This window comes from Globicephala melas, chromosome 6 (genome assembly GCF_963455315.2).
Source record: "Globicephala melas chromosome 6, mGloMel1.2, whole genome shotgun sequence".
In the NCBI taxonomy this organism is placed as follows: Eukaryota; Metazoa; Chordata; class Mammalia; order Artiodactyla; family Delphinidae; genus Globicephala; species Globicephala melas.
In genome coordinates, this window is record NC_083319.1 from 103,657,380 (window position 1) to 103,675,882 (window position 18,503).

General features: G+C 47.6%; 1 protein-coding gene across 2 annotated transcripts in view; it reads left to right on the forward strand.

Moving 5' to 3' along the window:
* The window catches only part of DPYSL2 (dihydropyrimidinase like 2), a 115,766-nt gene extending 97,819 nt beyond the window's left edge, over window positions 1-17,947 (forward strand). For both annotated transcript variants that reach the window (XM_060301269.2, XM_030879079.2), the window contains exons 9-14: window positions 4,337-4,493; window positions 5,175-5,316; window positions 7,325-7,495; window positions 12,023-12,202; window positions 13,332-13,497; window positions 15,433-17,947. In XM_060301269.2, coding sequence (XP_060157252.1) covers window positions 4,337-4,493; window positions 5,175-5,316; window positions 7,325-7,495; window positions 12,023-12,202; window positions 13,332-13,497; window positions 15,433-15,524 — 908 coding nt within the window. In that variant the 3' untranslated portion in view covers window positions 15,525-17,947. The remainder of the gene's footprint in view (window positions 1-4,336; window positions 4,494-5,174; window positions 5,317-7,324; window positions 7,496-12,022; window positions 12,203-13,331; window positions 13,498-15,432) is intronic.
* Window positions 17,948-18,503: the final 556 nt, after the last annotated feature.

Sequence of the window (18,503 nt, forward strand, 5' to 3'; positions counted from 1 at the left end):
CAGTGTTTGTGTAGTTTCTCACTGTGCTTTTGTGGCTGTGTTTTGAAATACACACACACACACACACACACACACACACACACACACACACACACACACACACACACGGTTTTCCGTTGTTTCCGCTCTGGATTTGTCCTCTTGCTTCTCGTTCATGGGAAATGACTAACCGCCCGGGCGGAAGCTGTCAAACATATCTAACCCCCAGCCTTCCTTTATTCTTCATGAATGCGCTCAGGCCCGTCGTAAATAAACACCACCCCCAGCCCTGCTGTTCCCAGCCATCCCAGGGAGCCTGCCAAAGGCCGGCCTGGGATCACATCCTTCAGTTTAGACTTTCCCCGCAGAAGGAGAGCAGGAAGGTCTAACTGCCACGAAGAAAACATCAGAAGCGTGTTTGGAGGAGGGCAGAAAGGCCAGTGAAGCCTGTTTGCTGGTTTATTATTATTAGTGGTAATTATTTCCGGCACGCAGTGCAGTGATGTCTGCGGCCTGACCGAGGTCCAGAAGCCCATGCATGGCTGTCTCAGGTACAGTGTTTATAAAACGGGCGGAGGTGGAGGCCTCCTCAGGACGGTGTAACTCCTGCCCTGCCTTTGGGGGCCGAAGAGAAGAAAACGCAAAAGACAGCAAGGACCTCTGAATCCCTGAACAGGGCAAAGCAGGAATGAGCTGCAAAGATGGCTTTCTCCCTGACTGACTTCACTCTGTATGACAGACTCTAGTAAGTCAGAAAGAGAAAAACAAATATCGTATATGAACGCATATATGTGGAATCTAGAAAAATGATACAGATGAACCTATTTGCAGGGCAGGAATAGAGACGCAGACGTAGAGAACGGACATGTGGGCACGAGGGGGAAGGGGAGGGTGGGACGAATTGGGAGGTTAGGATTGACATATATACACCACCGTGTGTAAAATAGCTAGCTAGTGGGAACCTGCTGTATAGCACAGGGAGCTCAGCTCGGTGCTCTGTGACCACCTAGAGGGGTGGGATAGGGAGGGTGGGAGGGAGGTCCACGAGGGAGGGGATGTATGTATACATAGAGCTGAGTCACTTTGTTACACAGCAGAAACTAACACACCATTGTAAAGCAACTATACTCCAATTTTTAAAAAAAGAAAGATGTCTTTCTCCTTCTCTAAGTGCCCACATCTTTGCTTGGCCCCGGCCCAGGAGTCCTGGCTCTGCCTTGGTCTAAGGAGGCAGGTCTGGTCAGCAGTGGCCTTGAATTCTGACCCACGTCTGGGTTTTGCATAGGCCGAAGGCCGAGTTCATTCCCTTGCGGCGAGGTGGGTGGGCCGGGGCATGGAGGGGAGGGGCCCTGTCTCCTCTACCGGCTCCTCCACCCAAATCTGACTTGTATTTTGTAGAATAAGATGAAGGCCGAGGTCAAGGGCACTCACACTTGTAGGATTCAGGACACATTCCAGGAACCAGCCCCTCCTTGTACTCAAGTTTCCAAAGGCAGGACTGAAGTGCGGATTCAGGGAGAGGGTGAGGAATATCAAATTACGGGAAATCAGGAAACTACTGATGCTCGTGCAAGGATGTCCAAAGACTGGCAGCCACTCTTTTTCTCCAGGCAGTTCTGTCTCTTGATTGGTTTCATGTCCACAAAGCCAGGAAACCTTTAGGGTTGCGGATCCTTTGTTTTCCTAGTGACTCGCCCAGACCTCACCTTCATGCTCAGTCAATAGCCAGTGGGACCTCCAGACTTGGCTGGCTTGGAAGAGCTACCCTCAGTTCAGCCAATTCTGGCCGACGCTCCAGTCGAAAACTGGCCCTTGCAGGAGCTGGGGCCTGGTCAGCCATTTGCATTTCATAGACGTGTACCTGCAGCAGCCGAGGCCTCCTTGTTGCGGGGTTTTACTCCTTTGGGATGAGCTAGAGTGGTTTTTGCAGCTGCCCAGCAGCTCCTTGACCCCGTCGTGCCTGGGAGGCTTTGAGTAGGTCAGGAACGCTGGGGACCTTCCAGGTGCTTCTGAGCATTACCCTTCTCTTCCTGGGGCTTCCTTCAGAGGGAGGCTTCCCCTGAGTGCTGGAGCCCTCCCTCCTGCTTGGGGATTGTCACCGATTTCCTCAAGTGAGCTGCCTGCCGGGCCTCTAGGGCCTCTAACACTCCCTGGCGGAACAGAGCGTCCTTTGTGAGATTCCTGAGGCTGGGGTCAGGGTAGGGGCCAGCTCCCGGAGCCAGCTCTCAGGGCAGCGGCTGTCCCAGAGTGGGTGTAGTGCTGTGTTACCAAGAGATAAAGTCTTGGAAGAGGCCGCGGAGAGGAAAGGAGACGCATTCCAGACTGAGGAGTGTTTGGCCTTGAGGGCCCTGGGTTTGGAGAAAAGGGCCCACTTGGAGGACCACTGTGGGGGCAGGGGAGCCCTTGGTGGGAGCAGGTAGAAGAGGTGAATTCCCGGTGGTGGTGAGGCTGGCCTGGGATCAATCTCCAGCTCTGATGCCTTTACTTAATAAAATATCTCACCCTTCAATCAGCTCAACACACGTTTACTGAGTCACTTTCCTAAGGGTATCTCCATCCAGTGGAAAAATCAAAAATTGATTCTTATTTTTTTTTAAATTGTATTGGCGTGTAGTTGATGTACAGTGTTGTGTTAGTTTCAGGTATGCAGCAAAGTGATTCAGTTATGCATATATTCATTCTTTTTCAGGTTCTTTCCCCATAAAGATTCCTACAGAATACTGAGTAGAGTTCCCTGTGCTGTACAGTAGGTCCTTGTTGCCTATCTATTTTATATATAGTAGTGTATGTTAATCCCAAACTCCTAATTTATCCCTCCCCTCCACGTTTCCCCTTTGGTAACCATAAGTTTGTTTTTGAAATCTGTGAGTCTGTTTCTGTTTTGTAAATAAGTTCATTTGTATCATTTTTTAAAAAATTAGATTCCACATATGAGTGATATCATATGATATTTGTCTTTGTCTGAAAAATCAAAAGATTTAAAACCGAATGATTATTGGATTATTGGAGTGGAGGACGGGATGGAGTTTTTGGATGATGGTAGAGAAGAGACCAGTTTTGATATGAGGCCGGCCAATGAAAGGCATGAGATGCTTCAGTGAGAAGTTTGTTTCTATCCTTGAAGTCAGAAGGGCTCCTTGGGAGGATTTTATGCAAGAGAGTGACACGGGAAGATTGTGTTTTAGGACGATCACTCTGGAAGTTCCATGGAGAATGGATGAAGAGGTGGGGAAGGAGGTGAGCTGGGGAGGAATGAGGAAGTCCCGATTTTAAGGGAAGGTATGCAGAGTGGAAAGGAAAGGATGCATTTAAGGCATTAAAGCATTGGCGTTCGATGGATATAAATGATTCCCAATTTTCTGGCTTGGACATGAGTGGATAGAGAAGAGGACGTGATTTAAGCATCAGGAAATCAGCATTCTTTCTTGACAATATACTGCATTAGGCTAGGCTTCTGCAAACTGAAATCTCAGTAACGTAAGTGTGCAAAGTCCTTTCCTTTGCCCTCTTACAAAGTCTGCTGTGAATCTGGGGACCCTCAGGGTGGTGACTCGGGGATCCAGGCTGTCTCTTGGGCAGGTGTGGAGAGTTGCGTACTTGCTCTCAAATGCTTCATCCCACTGATGTAACGTATTGTTTCCTCTCTCAGCTCATTAACCAGAGCTGGACACTGGGAGAAGGGCTGGGAGACACTGGGAGAGCAGGGGGCATGTTTTGGTGAGCAGTGAGGTCAAGTGTGAGGTGCCCTGCATCACCCCAAATAAGAGTCTAGATGGCGCTCGGGATTGGGTGTTCGAATGCAGTCTGAGCTGGAGATTGTGAATAGATTCGGGAATCAACAGAACAGGAGGTGGAAATGTTTGGGATCCCCTAGCGGGAGAAGGTTGAGTTACAAGAGCAGGGGTAAGGGGGAGGGATTATTAGGAGGTTGGCATTACCATACACACACTACTATGTAGAAAATAGGTACTCAGCAAGGACCTACTGTACAGCTCAGGGAACTCTACTCAATACTCTGTAATAACCTGCACGGGAAAAGAATCTGAAAAAGAATCGATATATGTATAACTGAATCACTTTGCTGTACACCTGAAACTAACACAACATTGTTAATCAACTCTACTCCCGTATAAAATAAAAATTAAAGAAAAAGAAGGGCTTCCCTGGTGGCGCAGCGGTTGAGAGCCCGCCTGCCGATGCAGGGGATGCGGGTTCGTGCCCCCGTCTGGGAGGATCCCACATGCCGCGGAGCGGCTGGGCCCGTGAGCCATGGCCTCTGGGCAGGCAGTGAGTCCCAGCAGTGGTGGTTTCCTCCCCGCTCTTTGCACAGCGCTCAGCTCTGCCCTCTGTTTGTCAGGGACCGTGGTGTATGGCGAGCCCATCACCGCCAGCCTGGGGACTGACGGCTCCCAGTACTGGAGCAAGAACTGGGCCAAGGCTGCTGCTTTTGTCACCTCCCCGCCCCTGAGCCCCGACCCGACCACTCCGGACTTTCTGAACTCCTTGCTGTCGTGGTGAGTGTTGGCGACTTGTTCCCACCTTCTGTTCTTGGTCTTTCCTTGCACCAAGCTGACCGGCGGGTTCCAACATGGTGGGCAGAAGCAAACTTGCAAACAGAGACCTCGTTCTCCAAACTCGGATTGCCGGACGGCAGCAGGGGGTTGTCACCCTGACGCTTTTGGGGGCAATTCTGGGTAAAAACCAGGGGCATCTTGAAAGTCAACCAAAGCGGATGAATGAGGTAGCAAAAGGGTTCTACTGTGGTGCAGTGTCACTCGTAAGATACCTCACAAACTAGACATAGATACACAGCATTAGAATGAAGCTTCCGCGTCAGGCCATAGCTTCCCAAATTTCCTGTCTCCTGAGGGGAAGACAGTTAAGTCAAAAACTTTCAGTGGCCTGGCCCATTGAAAAGTACATTCAAGGGGCTTCCCTGGTGGCACAGTGGTTGAGAGTCTGCCTGCCGATGCAGGGGACACGGGTTCGTGCCCCGGTCCGGGAAGATCCCACATGCCGTGGAGCGGCTGGGCCCGTGAGCCATGGCCGCTGAGCCTGTGCGTCCGGAGCCTGTGCTCCACAACGGGAGAGGCCACAGCAGTGAGAAGCCCGCGTACCGCAAAAAAAAAAAGTACATTCAATGATGATCTGAGGTCAAAGATTAGTGAAAAGCCAGTGGTATGTTTTCCTTCCAGTGGAGATCTCCAGGTCACTGGCAGTGCCCACTGTACCTTCAACACTGCCCAGAAGGCCGTAGGAAAGGACAACTTCACCCTGATCCCTGAAGGCACCAATGGCACGGAGGAGCGGATGTCCGTCATCTGGGATAAGGCTGTGGTAAGGGGCGATGGTCTCACACAGGGGGAGGGCCCTGGGCTTCATGCAGGCCTGGAAACGGCAGTTGAGAGAATTCTAGAAACTGGAACTTGTGTGGTAATATTTCTTAGGTTTAGAAATCTAAGACCATTCCTCAGAGGTCATTTCCTCCTAAGTATCCCATATGTATTTGTCACCATTATCGTCTGTGGACCAGTAGAGACTGGAAAAAACCAGTCTTTATCATATGACTCTTTCGATCAGTCCAGAAAAAGCTTCCTTAGCAACCTGGTGACTTAGTTAATCCACTCGTGGAAATGGACTCAGTTTCCTTAAAATGGTCTTTTGGACTCTCTGGGCTCAGCCTGCTTTGAACATGTCCTGACCTTTAAGGGATCTGTGGGTTTTTTTATTTTTACTATTTTAAAACGTAATAACAATAGGTTTTCTGTTTCTTAATGAATTTTTTCAATTATGTAAACTGTGTATCGTTATTCCAAAAAGAAAATAAAAATCACTTATGACACCCTATTTCAGATACAACTGCAATGGACGTTTTAGCAAATGTCTTTCATTTTTTGCCAGTGAGAGATTGCGTGTGTGTGTGTGTGTGTGTGTGTGTGTGTGTGTGTGAGTGTGTGACTGGAATACTATTGCAGCCTATCTTTTAAAAAACCTATAGCATGAAAACGTCTCCACATCCTTAAACATACTTGAACAACTTGGTTTTTAAGAGCAGACCATTCCATCTTAATGCTGAACTGTAATTCATTTGTAATTCTTTGGTTGGTCACTTATGTTGTTTCTGATTTCCTTACTGGGATGAACACCCTTATAGGTACATCCTTGGATACATCTTTAATGATGCTTGTAGGAGAAACTTCTAGAAGTGGTAGTGCTGGGTCAAGGGGTGTGCACATTTTTAAGGCTTTTGATATGTATTGTCAAAATTCCTTCCAAAAAGATTGCACCAATTTGTATGCTGCCAGCAGTATGTGGCATTACCCAGTTACTTCTACCAGGTCTGAATTGGTGTTATCATCAAAAAACCCAAAGTATCACCAATTTGATTGGTGAATGTTGTGTCTCATTGTTTTACATTCAGTCTCTTCAGTGACTGACTAAAGTGTATATTTCTTTTGTATGTTTTTGGCCATTTGTATTTTTCTCTCCCTCTTACTACCTGCTCATTTCCTTTGGCCATTTTTCTGTTGCATTTAGAGCAGGTTTCCTAACTCGGAGAAATGCATTCATCTCCTCAAATTCTGCATTTAAAGGGACATGAGGCGCAAGTGGTAGAGACGAGAAGGTGGGGGGCAGGACATGGGGAGTGTGATTGGCACCCAGGGTTTGCTGCGGGACGGGCGGCTGAGACTGCCATGTTGGCTGGCCTACAAGGTCTGTGCCTGTATCTTTGAAGAGGACATAAGCCAAATGATGTTTCCTGAAGAGGCCCTGCAGCCCCTTCAAATTTTTTTTAAAACTTTTTACTTTGAAATGATTATAGATCCAGAGGAACTTGCAGAGATAGGACAGAGAGGTCCTGAGTACCCTTCACCCAGTTTCCCCCATGGTTACATCTTACATAATTAGAGTGTGATATCCAAACCCAGAGATCGACAGTGCTGCAACGTGTGTGTATAGTTCTGTGCCATTTTGTCATATGTAGATCCATGTAACCATCACCTCAGTCAAGATAGAGATGTCCTCCGTCACCACAGAGACCCCTCTCCTACTGCCCCTTTATAGTCACACCCACCCCTAACCCTTGGAAGAATCTCCGTCTCACCCCTGGTCTGTCCATCTCTATAACCTGGTTATTTTGCCAACATTGCATAAATGAAATCATACAGTATGTGACCTATGGAGGTTGTTTTTTTCACTCAGTATGATGCCTTTAGTATCCAAGTTGTTGTGTGTATCAAAAGTGTGTTCCTTTTTATGGCTAAGTAGTATTCCACCCTTCAACTTTTTAGTCTGCTTCTGTTGTGTGCGTGCGTGTTGTGCATGTGTGTGTTGTCCTCCTCAGGTCACTGGGAAGATGGACGAGAACCAGTTTGTGGCCGTGACCAGCACCAATGCAGCCAAAGTGTTCAACCTTTACCCCCGGAAAGGCCGCATTGCTGTGGGATCCGATGCTGACCTGGTCATCTGGGACCCTGACAGCGTGAAAACCGTCTCTGCCAAGACCCACAACAGTGTAAGGCCACGTAGACCCCGTCCAAACGAATTACAGTCACAGAAAGGGACAGAGGCAGGGAGAGTCCTCAGGATTTATGAAAAGAACTCGCTGTGATAGGAAAGAACTCTTCCCCAGGATATGTTCTAACTTGCAATTTACTGAGAAAAAATAGCTCTTTCCTTTTCGTTAGTGAGGTCAATAAGACTGTTAATCTTATCACTTTGGAGTACAATGGGCCTCTCTCTGGATAGAGGTCTCTATCTATGGACCTTCAGAGCCTCCAGCGTCATGCCTGGACGTCAGAAGCTTCTAGAAGTCAGGCAGCATTCCATTTTAATAGTTTGGTGCAGCACCTCTCATGGCGTCCCTTGGTGCAAGGGATCCAAATAAAACATTCAAATGTCCACTCCCGAGATGCCCACTGGGCACTTTTATTCTTTGAAGCAACTGTTTTCTTATGTCAGTGTTGTCGTCCGAAAGCCTAAAAGGCAGATGCTCTTATGTCCTCAAGGAATGAATTGACTTTGAAGGAATAGAAGAAATACGCTGGCAGCCGTTCTGATTAGGAGTTTAGGATCTGCAGTTCTGGGGTGTCTCTTGCCTTTCGGTCTAGACTGCGGAGATTGGGGATGCCCTGTCTTGTTAATGGGACCCTGGGCAGGTGACCTCGTGTCATGTCTCAGGCTCATCAGCTGGGAATGAGGAGCTTAGACGAGGCCCCTGGGTGTCCTGTGATTCTGCGAGGTCAGTGGGCATTAGGTAGAGGTGTAGGTACCATTGGTTCTTCGTAGAAAAAAATGTGTGTGTCTGTTTAATATTGAGAGGCCAAGGACAAAGGGAGAGCTTTGGAAAAGAAATGGGCCTAGGACAGAGTGTTTTATGTCAGAAACCCGTACGACTCTTGAAGTGAATTCTTAGTGAATGAAGAGGCTCTTGAAGATCAAGGTCTAAATTGAAAGCCTGCTCAGTGGGGAATCTATTCTAGATTGCCCACCCCAGGTGGCCTGGGCCAGCAAGTCCCGACACCTCCTCCAAGGGCCAGCTCAGGGCTGGGCTTCTGGCATTTCTCCAGGACAGCACTGGACTCTTGGCCAAATCCCGGTCCTCTTTCTCCTTTGGGCCGAGGGGCTTGAGGTGCCCTGGCGCCCGTGGGTGCCAGGATGGTGGGTGCCTTTAGGGAAGGCTGCTCGGCTCTCAGTATTAATAGTTGGCTCTTCCCTTCTTCCACACTGGCTGGCTTAGCTACGCAGCAGAGCCTTACAGCCGCGCCAACTTGTGACTTAGATCATAACCTCCCGGGGGTCCAGAATTGGCTTCTTTATGGGCAGGGGTCCTAGGGACCTGCCTGGTGAACCTATCTCTTCCTATGCATTTAGCATCACAGCTCCATTTACCCTTTCATTTGGCCTTCTCAATAAAGGGATGGTATTATTATCCCAATCGGGAAGATAAATAAACGGACCCTTAGAGAGCTTAAGTGACCAGTCTAACATTACATAGCTATTTTGCGGTGGAGCCAGAATTAGAACCCAAAATTGTCCAGGGCTCTTCCCTGCCAGACTGCGTGTGCAGCCTCTTGGTCAGGGTTAGAGGGACAACATGCTCCTCCTCCCTTCCAGAGTCCCCCTCCCCAGAGGTAATGGAAAGGGCAGACCGGACTCATCGTGTAAGCTGCAGATGACCTAGCTAGGGAGCCTGCGTTTGGAGTTCTTAACCCAGCGCAAGACAGGATGTAAAGGAGTGATGATTTGAGAAGACAGATGCTGCTCTCTGGACATTCAGTAGCACTGCCCTGGCTTTACCCCCAGGCAACCCCATATAGGAAATCATGGCTTCTAGAAGTGCCTCTTGCCCATCCTCACCTGTTTGAAAGAGCCCACACTAAGCATACTTGTGCAGCTTTAATTATCTGGGAGAACGCGAGCAAGAGGCTTTCCCCGTGTGATACAGTGTTTCCTACCATGGGGCTAGTTAACTTTAATTTGGAGTAGCTAGCTAACTCTTGTTGACAGCGCTGTTGCTAAGTCTCTGCTGGATTTGCCAAGCATCCAGCCAGATGAGTCATTTTAGGAAACCTATGTGGATAGAGGTTAAAAATGTCTCTACCTGGTAAGTGATGAAGGCTCAGTGCCTCACAGTTGGACAGAGTAGGCTCTGAATGCCCCGAGCTGTGATCTGACCATTGAACTTGTTAATTTTAAGTCACTTAGAGTCATGGGACTGGTTCCCTCATCTTTGAAGACTGGGAGGTGGCCCAAAGCTCTTCTGGGCACTGTGGTCAGTCATTTATAGGCAACTAAACTCAATGTCTGCGTCTTAGGATGTCTTCCGACACTAAAGGGCTTGCAGTCTTGTTGGGAGAGTGCAATAAAAAACCAGACAGTCGATCAGGGATTTTCTAAATGCCTACCTAGTGCTGAGTAGTGGGCTAGATGCTTTTGTTCCTTTTATTTCTTGTGATCCTAGCATCATTTCTGTAAGGTGGGCCGTGTCCCCTCATAGATGAGGGTGCTGGATCTCAGATCAGTGCAAGGGATTTGTCCAAAGTCACTCAGCTGGCCAAGAGCAGACCTGGGATGTGGGCCCCAGGCCGATGGTACCATGGCCAAAGTTGTCTCCAGGACTCCAGTAGGTCACAAGAGGAGCTTGTATAGACAGCCGTGCAGGAACATGGAAGAGATGGGGCTCGATTCACCCCTTAAAGGATGACCCTTTCTAAGGTCATTTCAGAGTGGACCGAATTCTCTGCTGGTAATCTACACCCATATGATGCTTCTTATGTTGTCCTTTTCACATAAGCCTTGCACGGGAGGCAAGTGAAAAAACTGAAGGTCTGAGGCAGGATTAATTGGATCTGCCTGGAGTCACACAACTCCTGAATTTCACCAGATCTAAGATGCCACTGATTTTAAGATATTCCATTAGTTTAGGCGCTGCTGTGAAAGAAAACGTACCCAGGAGGAGGAGTCTAATGCAAGACTCCTTTAAAAATAGTGCTGCCGAGGGCCAGCTCGTTCTGAGTTTGGGATAATGAGATGTGGATCTGCCAGATAGAAAGTGTGGCAAAGAATATTGCCTTCCTCGACCTTGGCCTTGGATGCAGAAAGGGCAAAAATGGCTCCTCTGAACTGAGTCAGGCAAGTTGGTGGTCTGAGTCCTGCATCCAGCAATGGTCCAGAAAAACCAGAGGCGGAGACTTTCTCATAAGACAGCCCCGGTGTGGTCATTCCCCAGGCCAGTGGGAAGAGCTGACCCCAATTCCCTGGAAGGACTTGGTTCAGCCTGGGCTGACACTGACTGTGCAGCTCCACGTGCTGTGAGACACATTCGCATTTCAGGGATGAGCGTCTTAGAACCGATGAAAAGCTTGGGGGGGACACACTTCGGTCCTGGGAATTTGGTCCCGGGAATCCACGTGTAGAGACCCCTTCCCTCCCCCAGGTGCCTCTTTCCCTCATTCCTTCAGTAGCTTCCACGTTACTCCTTTGAGTCTCTGAGTAGGGCTGCCAGCCCCCTGTTGCCCTTTTCTGTCAACACCACTGGTCGAATGTGAGCTGTAGAGCCAGCCTGGGGCTTCTCCATACTCACCAGCCTCTGCACCAGGCAGGGGTTGTTACCCTGAATGGCAGTGCAACAGCTCTAGTCACAGACGGACTCTTTAGTGCTGATAACCTGGTCTGAATCTCCCCAGAAGCCCAGCTGCTTTTTATGGATGGAGCTGCCTATTAATTCTCCAGGTCCGGCCACGTGTACCTGTGAGCAGGGCAGGCGTCTGGAATCCGGGGAAGAAGCAGTGGAGGAGTTGAGGCTTCACCATTGACTGTAGTGCCCCTATTTCCTGTTGTCACAGCAACAAACTCACTCAGAGACCCCACATAGTTTCCAAGAGGGCACGTGGATACGTCCCCCTTTCACCGTGAAAAGCTGGAAACTAAAAGGATGGCTGCCTTGTTGGGAAATTAAACCTCAAACATTTTATCAAAGGCCTGTCTCTGGAGTTACCACAGTCCTTTCATTTAGGAACGTCAGCTTGACCACATCTCTTAAGAGATTGGAAATCCAGGCAAACCAGTGGGAAAACCTACTCGTGGATGGCTCATTTCAAGATTAAATTTAGAACTTGGTCAGAGAAGGCTTCTTGGGATTTTAACCTGATTGGAGCTTGAGTTAGTAAGAACAAAGTCACCGCTAATACGAGGCATCATTTTCTTACATTCGTGTGGCATTTACAAACCCTCCTGCTTTTCCATACGATTTTTCTGTTCAATTATTTTTACCCCCCAATTTTTTTTTTTTTTTTTTTTTGGTGCCGAAACCCAGGAATGAACAAACGCAAATTTTTGAGAGGTAGGAAAGATTATTCCATGTTCTAGACAGAATTAAGACATAGAGATTAAGTCCTGTTGGGTGGCCAGTCAGGAGAGGGAGTTCATCTCTGGGCTTTTTTTCGTCCGAGTGATGTTGGGTCATGGGTGCCGCCAGGTCGATGAGATCTCACCAGGATGGAGGGTGGATTCTGAAGTTTACTGTGTTCCCTTCCTCTAGTCTCTCGAATACAACATCTTCGAAGGCATGGAGTGCCGTGGCTCTCCCCTGGTGGTCATCAGCCAGGGGAAGATTGTTCTGGAAGACGGCACCCTTCATGTCACCGAAGGCTCTGGGCGCTACATCCCCCGGAAGCCCTTCCCTGACTTTGTTTATAAGCGTATCAAGGCAAGGAGCAGGGTGAGTACCTCTGATCTTATGAGTGGTTCCTATCGTGGATTAAGTTCAATTGCAAAATCACTAAGCACCTTGAGTCAGACTACTGAGGTATATACAGAGGATTCATAGATAAGGGAAACACAGTCTTTTTATTCCTGGAGTTCAGAATGCCAGCGGAGGAGCCAGGCATGTCTGCAGCCAGCCGGATTGAAGTGAGACTGCTGTCATGAGGAGTGTGTGATGAGACTCAGAGGAGGGAACCGCTGCTGCGGAGTCTTTTTTTTTTTTTTTTTTTTTTTAATAAATTTATTTTATTTATTTATTTTTGGCCGTGTTGGGTCTTCGTTGCTGTGCGCGGGCTTTCTGTAGTTGTGGCAAGCAGGGGCTACTCTTTGTTGTGGAGCACGGGCTCTAGGCACACGGGCTTCAGTAGTTGTGGCACGTGGGCTCAGTAGTTGTGGCGCACGGGCTTAGTTGCTCCGTGGCATGTGGGATCTTCCTGGACGAGGGCTCGAACCCGTGTCCCCTGCATTGGCAGGCAGATTCTTAACCACTGCACCACCAGGGAAGCCCTGCTGCGGAGTCTTAAGGGAAAGTGTCATGGGGAGAGGGCATTTTGAGTTGGATCTTGAAGGTTAAGTAGAAGTTGGATAAGTCAAAGAAGAGAGACAAGGGAATTAAGTAGAGAGAATGTTACTAGCATGGAAAATGTAGAGAGTATTCAGGACGTGGTGAACGGTCTCCAGCACTGGTGCTTGGGGACTGTGAGGCAGGGAAGGGGTAGGGATGTAAAGGAATTAAAGGGACAGTAAGATTGGTAAGTATGGGGCCAGGTCTTGAACGTGAGACCAGATCCTCTTCACAGCATGTTTGGGAATTCCTGCAGGGTTTAAGGTGAAGTGTCTTGGGAGAAAATAGGAAGAACTGTTTATCAGTTTTTATATGACCCATGTTGGGGTAGCTTTGCCCTGGAGCCAGGGGCCCTGCCTCATGCTGACATCTGTCCCTGCTGTACCCGACCATAGAAAGCCCTCCATCCCCAAATGTCACCGGCCCATCCTGGCACCTGTTCCTTCCCCATCAGGAGGGTTGCCAGGGAGGCGTCCTCTGTGAATGTGGCCTGAGTCGAGGGGCTCTTGTGTTTTTGCAGCTGGCAGAGCTGAGAGGGGTTCCTCGTGGCCTGTATGATGGACCTGTGTGTGAGGTGTCTGTGACACCCAAGACAGTCACTCCGGCCTCCTCGGCTAAGACGTCTCCGGCCAAGCAGCAGGCCCCACCTGTCCGGAACCTGCATCAGTCTGGATTCAGCTTGTCTGGTATGGTTATGGTTTGGTCAGGGCCCAGTTCTGCAGGGCTGTGCTCCGTGTTGCTGGTGGGTCTGGGATCACTTTTGAGAAGGAGAAAAGTGGTGGAAGTGAATGATGGACCTATTCTTCCCAAAGATGTAACTCACTAGAGATGTAATTCATAGCAGATGACGGGTTGGGTTTCAGAATCTTGACACGAGTCTATATCACATATAATGTCATGATGGGTACACTGTGTGTCATACCCAGGATATTAGAGGACATTTTTTCAGCGCATCATGTCCATTGTGAAAAAGGGTATTGTGGCGTTTTAGGACTCTCTTCTCCCCGACGTATGCAATATACTGTAGTGGTTCAGCTTGTGGAATCTAGAGTTTCAACAGCTTAACTTCGTAGCCCAGATTCGAACTGTGCCTCCCGTCTCCTCACCTATAAGATGGGTATAATGTTAGTAGTTACCTCATGGGGTTGTTCTGAGGATTAGATGACTTCATATACATGTAAAATGCTTAGAATCAAGCCATTTGATAATTGTTAGCTATTTGCCTGGATAAACTATGTGATGTCAGGGGAGGTGAGAGGGAAGAGTCCAGATTTTAGAGCTTCCTTACTTGAACTTCAGTATTTCATTTTGCCTGGGATTAAAAACCTACTTTTCTAGTTCCTTGAGTCACAGATACGTATCTAAATTTTTATGGTGGGTTAAAGAAACAGTAAAGCAGATACATTTTTTTTTCTTGTCAGATATACTGGTTTTTAGAAAGTTGCCATATACAGATTACCCATTTTCAAAAAATTTAAAAATAATGAAAATTAGTTTTCCCGTAAAGTAACATGGGCATGATACAGTCTGTGCTGTCTTTCACCAGGCCATTGAAATATAAAGACCATCATGACGCCTGTCTTTTTTTAAAAAATTTTATTGAAGTATAGTTGATTTACAATGTTGAGCTTAATTTCTGCTGTACAGCAAAGTGACTCTGTTATACATATATATTCTTTTTCATATTCTTTTCCATTATGGTTTATCACAGGATATTGAATATAGTTCCCTGTGCAATATCTTAAAAAAAAAACAGACTCACAGACATAGAGAACAGACTTGTGGTTGCCAACGGGGAGCGGGGTGGGTGAGGGATGGAGTGGGAGTTTGGGGCTAGCAGATGTAAACTATTATATATAGGATGGATAAACAACAAGGTCCTACTGTAGAGCACAAGGAACTATATTCTATATTCAATATCATGACTCCTATCTTTGATTACACAGAGGATGGATAGTGTTAGGGGAACAGAATGCACCTCTGGAAAAGCCACACTCGATTTGATCACTGAGAATAGGGACAGGATGTAGTCTGAGTTGCTCAAAAACCTGAAATATAGTGTCCTTTTTTACATATAGTTCTACTTTTTAGGTATGGGATCCAACTAGCTTCTACAAGGATGGCTTTATTCAGTGTGTGATTCCTAGGCCACGTGAGGCCCATCCTTTTTTTGTAGCTTATACTTTTGGTGAGGTTTTAGAAGGACAAAGAATGGGCCTGACACTTTTTCTCCCAAGCTATGTTATTTCGTTACAAAACAGAAATAGAGTCACAGATGTAGAAACCAAACTTATGGTTACCAAGGGGGAAAGGGAGGGGGGAGGGATACATTGGGAGATTGGGATGGACATATACACACGACTATATGTAAAATAGATAATCAACGAGGACCTTCCCTATAGGTCAATACTCTGTAATGACCTAGATGCAAATAGAATCTAACAGAGTGAGGTATGTATATGGATAACTGACTCACTGTGCTGTACAACAGACACTAACACACCAGTGTAAATCAACTAGACTCCAATAACAATTAATTTAAAAAACCCAAGCTATGTTATTTCGGTTTAGAGCAGGGATCCGTATAGCTTTCTCTGACCCTCATCTTCTCTCGTCTCCAGGTGCCCAGATTGATGACAACATTCCCCGCCGCACCACCCAGCGCATCGTGGCGCCCCCTGGTGGCCGTGCTAACATCACCAGCCTGGGCTAGAGTTCAGGGCCGCCGTGCCGTCGGCTTAGGGATGGGGGATGGGACACCTGAGGACATTCGGAGACTTCCTTCCTTCCTTCCTTCCTTCTTTTTTTTTTTTTTAAAGAGCCTGTGATAGTTACTGTGGGGCAGCCAGTTCCTGGGGCTCCCTCTCTCGGGCCCCCCGCACTCCGTCCCTCACCCGGAGTCACCAGTTTTGGTCACCCACCTCCCTACACATCTACGAATATCACACCTGCGTCTCTCCACCAGGCCCGTACACAGAACTGCGTCCAACACTCAGACATGCGAAACAAAGCAAATCACAGTGAGGGTGTTGCTCATCTCCAGCCTCTGTTGTGCTTGCATCATCTTCCTTTTCATCGGGGGGAGGGGAAGATAAAGTGAATTGCCCAGAGCTGCCTTTTTCTTTTTAAATATTTAGAAAATTTTTCTTTGTGGGGCTGCAGGTGGGGTGGGCAGGGGAGGGGGGGGAGAGGTTTGTTTTTCTTTAAATACTAAATTGGAAAGTCTAATGCAATATTAATACAAGGGGTTTGAACTGGACATCCTAATGATGCAATCGTGTCACCTTCAAGCTGATTCAGGGTGGTGGGCAGACTCGTCATGTCCCTCCTGAGAGGCTGTACAGCGTCCACACCGCCATTCCATCATCTTTTGGGTCAGCTGTTAATAAAGGGCAGGTTTTCTTTCTGGCCTAGATTTTGCTGCAGATGAAATCTTTGGAGGATTCTCTTCTCCTCTCTTCACCTCTCTTCTGCTTGCACTCTCTCTTGCTTCTTCATTCATGGATATTTTCACGTGTCTGGCTTTTCTTTGTGTTTCTTCCAGCCTTCGTCTCTGACATGCTGTTTTTGCCTTCTATCCTCCGTGGTCTTTTCCAGTGACCAGGTCCGCCATTTTACTGTGGCCCCACGAACCTACCTGGAAAGATATGAGCTTTGTCATCGCAACCATCGTAATGTGCTATCCTAGTCCATATAAGACCAGCGCTACCCACCCACGTCTCCAGGATGTGCGATTGAGTTTGAGATGCTTCCCAGGTGCAGAAAAGGGCCAGGTTATCCACACTGTCACACGCGGGCCCAGGATAGACCTGACAGTGCCGAGCTGTTGAAGGAGTCTGAGGCTCTAGGACCTGAGAGTTTTTCCTCTGTGCAATGCCAAGTGGCTAAAGACAAACAAATCTGTAAATCAAGCCCAACACCCAAGGGAGCCAGTCAGCCTCAAGCGAACCACCAGCTCAGAGGTGCTGAGCTGATGCTTACCAACTAGGTAGTTTTGGGGATGCCAGAGCACACTGGGCTTCTCACTTTGGAGGAAAAGAAATTTGTTTTCTTGTCCAATTATTTAGAAAGACATCACGCAACATAGGGAAGCCTGCTAACCTCGGGAAACCCATGGGAAATTTGACTTAAAGACCATTTCAGTTGGCAAGAGGAAAAATCTGTTTTGTGAGTCAGAGCTCTTGTGGGGAGAAAACCTTGTAAATTTGACGAGTGGCCCCTTAGAGACCGCAGGCGACCTTGTGTCCACACCCCGCCCTCTCCTGGTCTCGGAGACCCTTTCCACTCGCTGCCTCGTGCTTGTCCCTGTCTTAGCTGAGCTTTGTTGCATCTCCTTCCAAGCGTGTTTACAGGTCCTCCCAAGCCACGTTATGTTTGCAGGCTTTTATAAAACCAAATCTGCTTTTGTAAAGCGTAACATCAAGAAGTAGCTCATCCCATCATGACACTCGTCTCTCCACATGTTCTGCCTTTGGGGTTATGGCTGGGGTTTCTTTTGTTGTTGTTGTTGTTGTTTGTTATTTTAAAAGTAAATTGCACTTTTAAAGAATAATTGGTTAACTTAATATATTTGCTTTTTTTCTTCTCATCTGCCCTTCGAGGGAATTTGAACCAGTCGGAAAAAAAATTTTGTTTCAATTCTGAGAAACGCTTGCAGCTCTCTTCTCTTCACTTGAGTCTTCCTGTTTTTCCATGATGGTCATTTCGGTTGTTTCGATTGTTTCCTTCAAACAACTTAAAACCTGAAGATTTCCGCAGGCTGTGTAAGCATGTTTACCTGTTGGCTTGCTTTGTGTGTCTGTTAAATGAATGTCATGTGTAAATGCTAAAATAAATTGACCGTGTCTCAGAACTGAATAACTGCAGTGACCTGATGCTCTAAACCAGTGTAGGATTTAATCATAGATGGTTTTTAATCCTTGGAATTGTGATTGTGACCCACGAGTGGAGGAACTTTCAGTGCTAAAGCTGATTATGTGTGTAGCCAGAAGAGTACCTTTTTTTTTTTTTTTTGTTACCACTGTCTTAATGGCAAAATAATTATGGTAAAAAAAACAAGTCTCGTGTTTATTATTCCTTAAGAACTCTGTGTTATATTACCATGGAACGCCTAATAAAGCAAAATGTGGTTGTTTCCGGGTGTGTCTGTGTTGAGATGTTCAAGGAGGTGGCTGCTCGGCCCGGGCCTCCATCAGAACTTCCCTTTCTGGAAGATTCTGGATGCCTTTGGCCTCGTTTTGATGCCTGTGTCAATTCAAGTGTTTTCACTGAGTGTTGCGGGTGGTTCTGTCCAGGCCACTGAGGTCTAATTCTGGGCGGAGCCCTGAGTCTCAGAAATTCATAGACTCTACCCCAAGACAGGCCAAGGGAGCCTCTCGAATCGAGCTGCACACGTTAAGTCGGGAATTGTGTCACCTTCAAGCTGATTCAGAAATCCGGTGGGACCATGTGGGTTAGTGTAGTGACCCCCGGGATCTGTGCGTCCTTAGAGCTTGTGCACTCTGGGAAATCCTCAAGCCACAGGGGGGGCATGGGAGATAAGAGACTGAGCTATATGGGCCTGCATCCAGAGTCCAGTTAAGGAGCTTGCAGGAGGGAATTTCCTGGTGGTCCAGTGGTTAAGACTCCGTGCTCTCACTGCTGGGGGCCTGGTTCAATCCCTGTCGCGGGCCAAAAATAAAGGAGCTCGCGG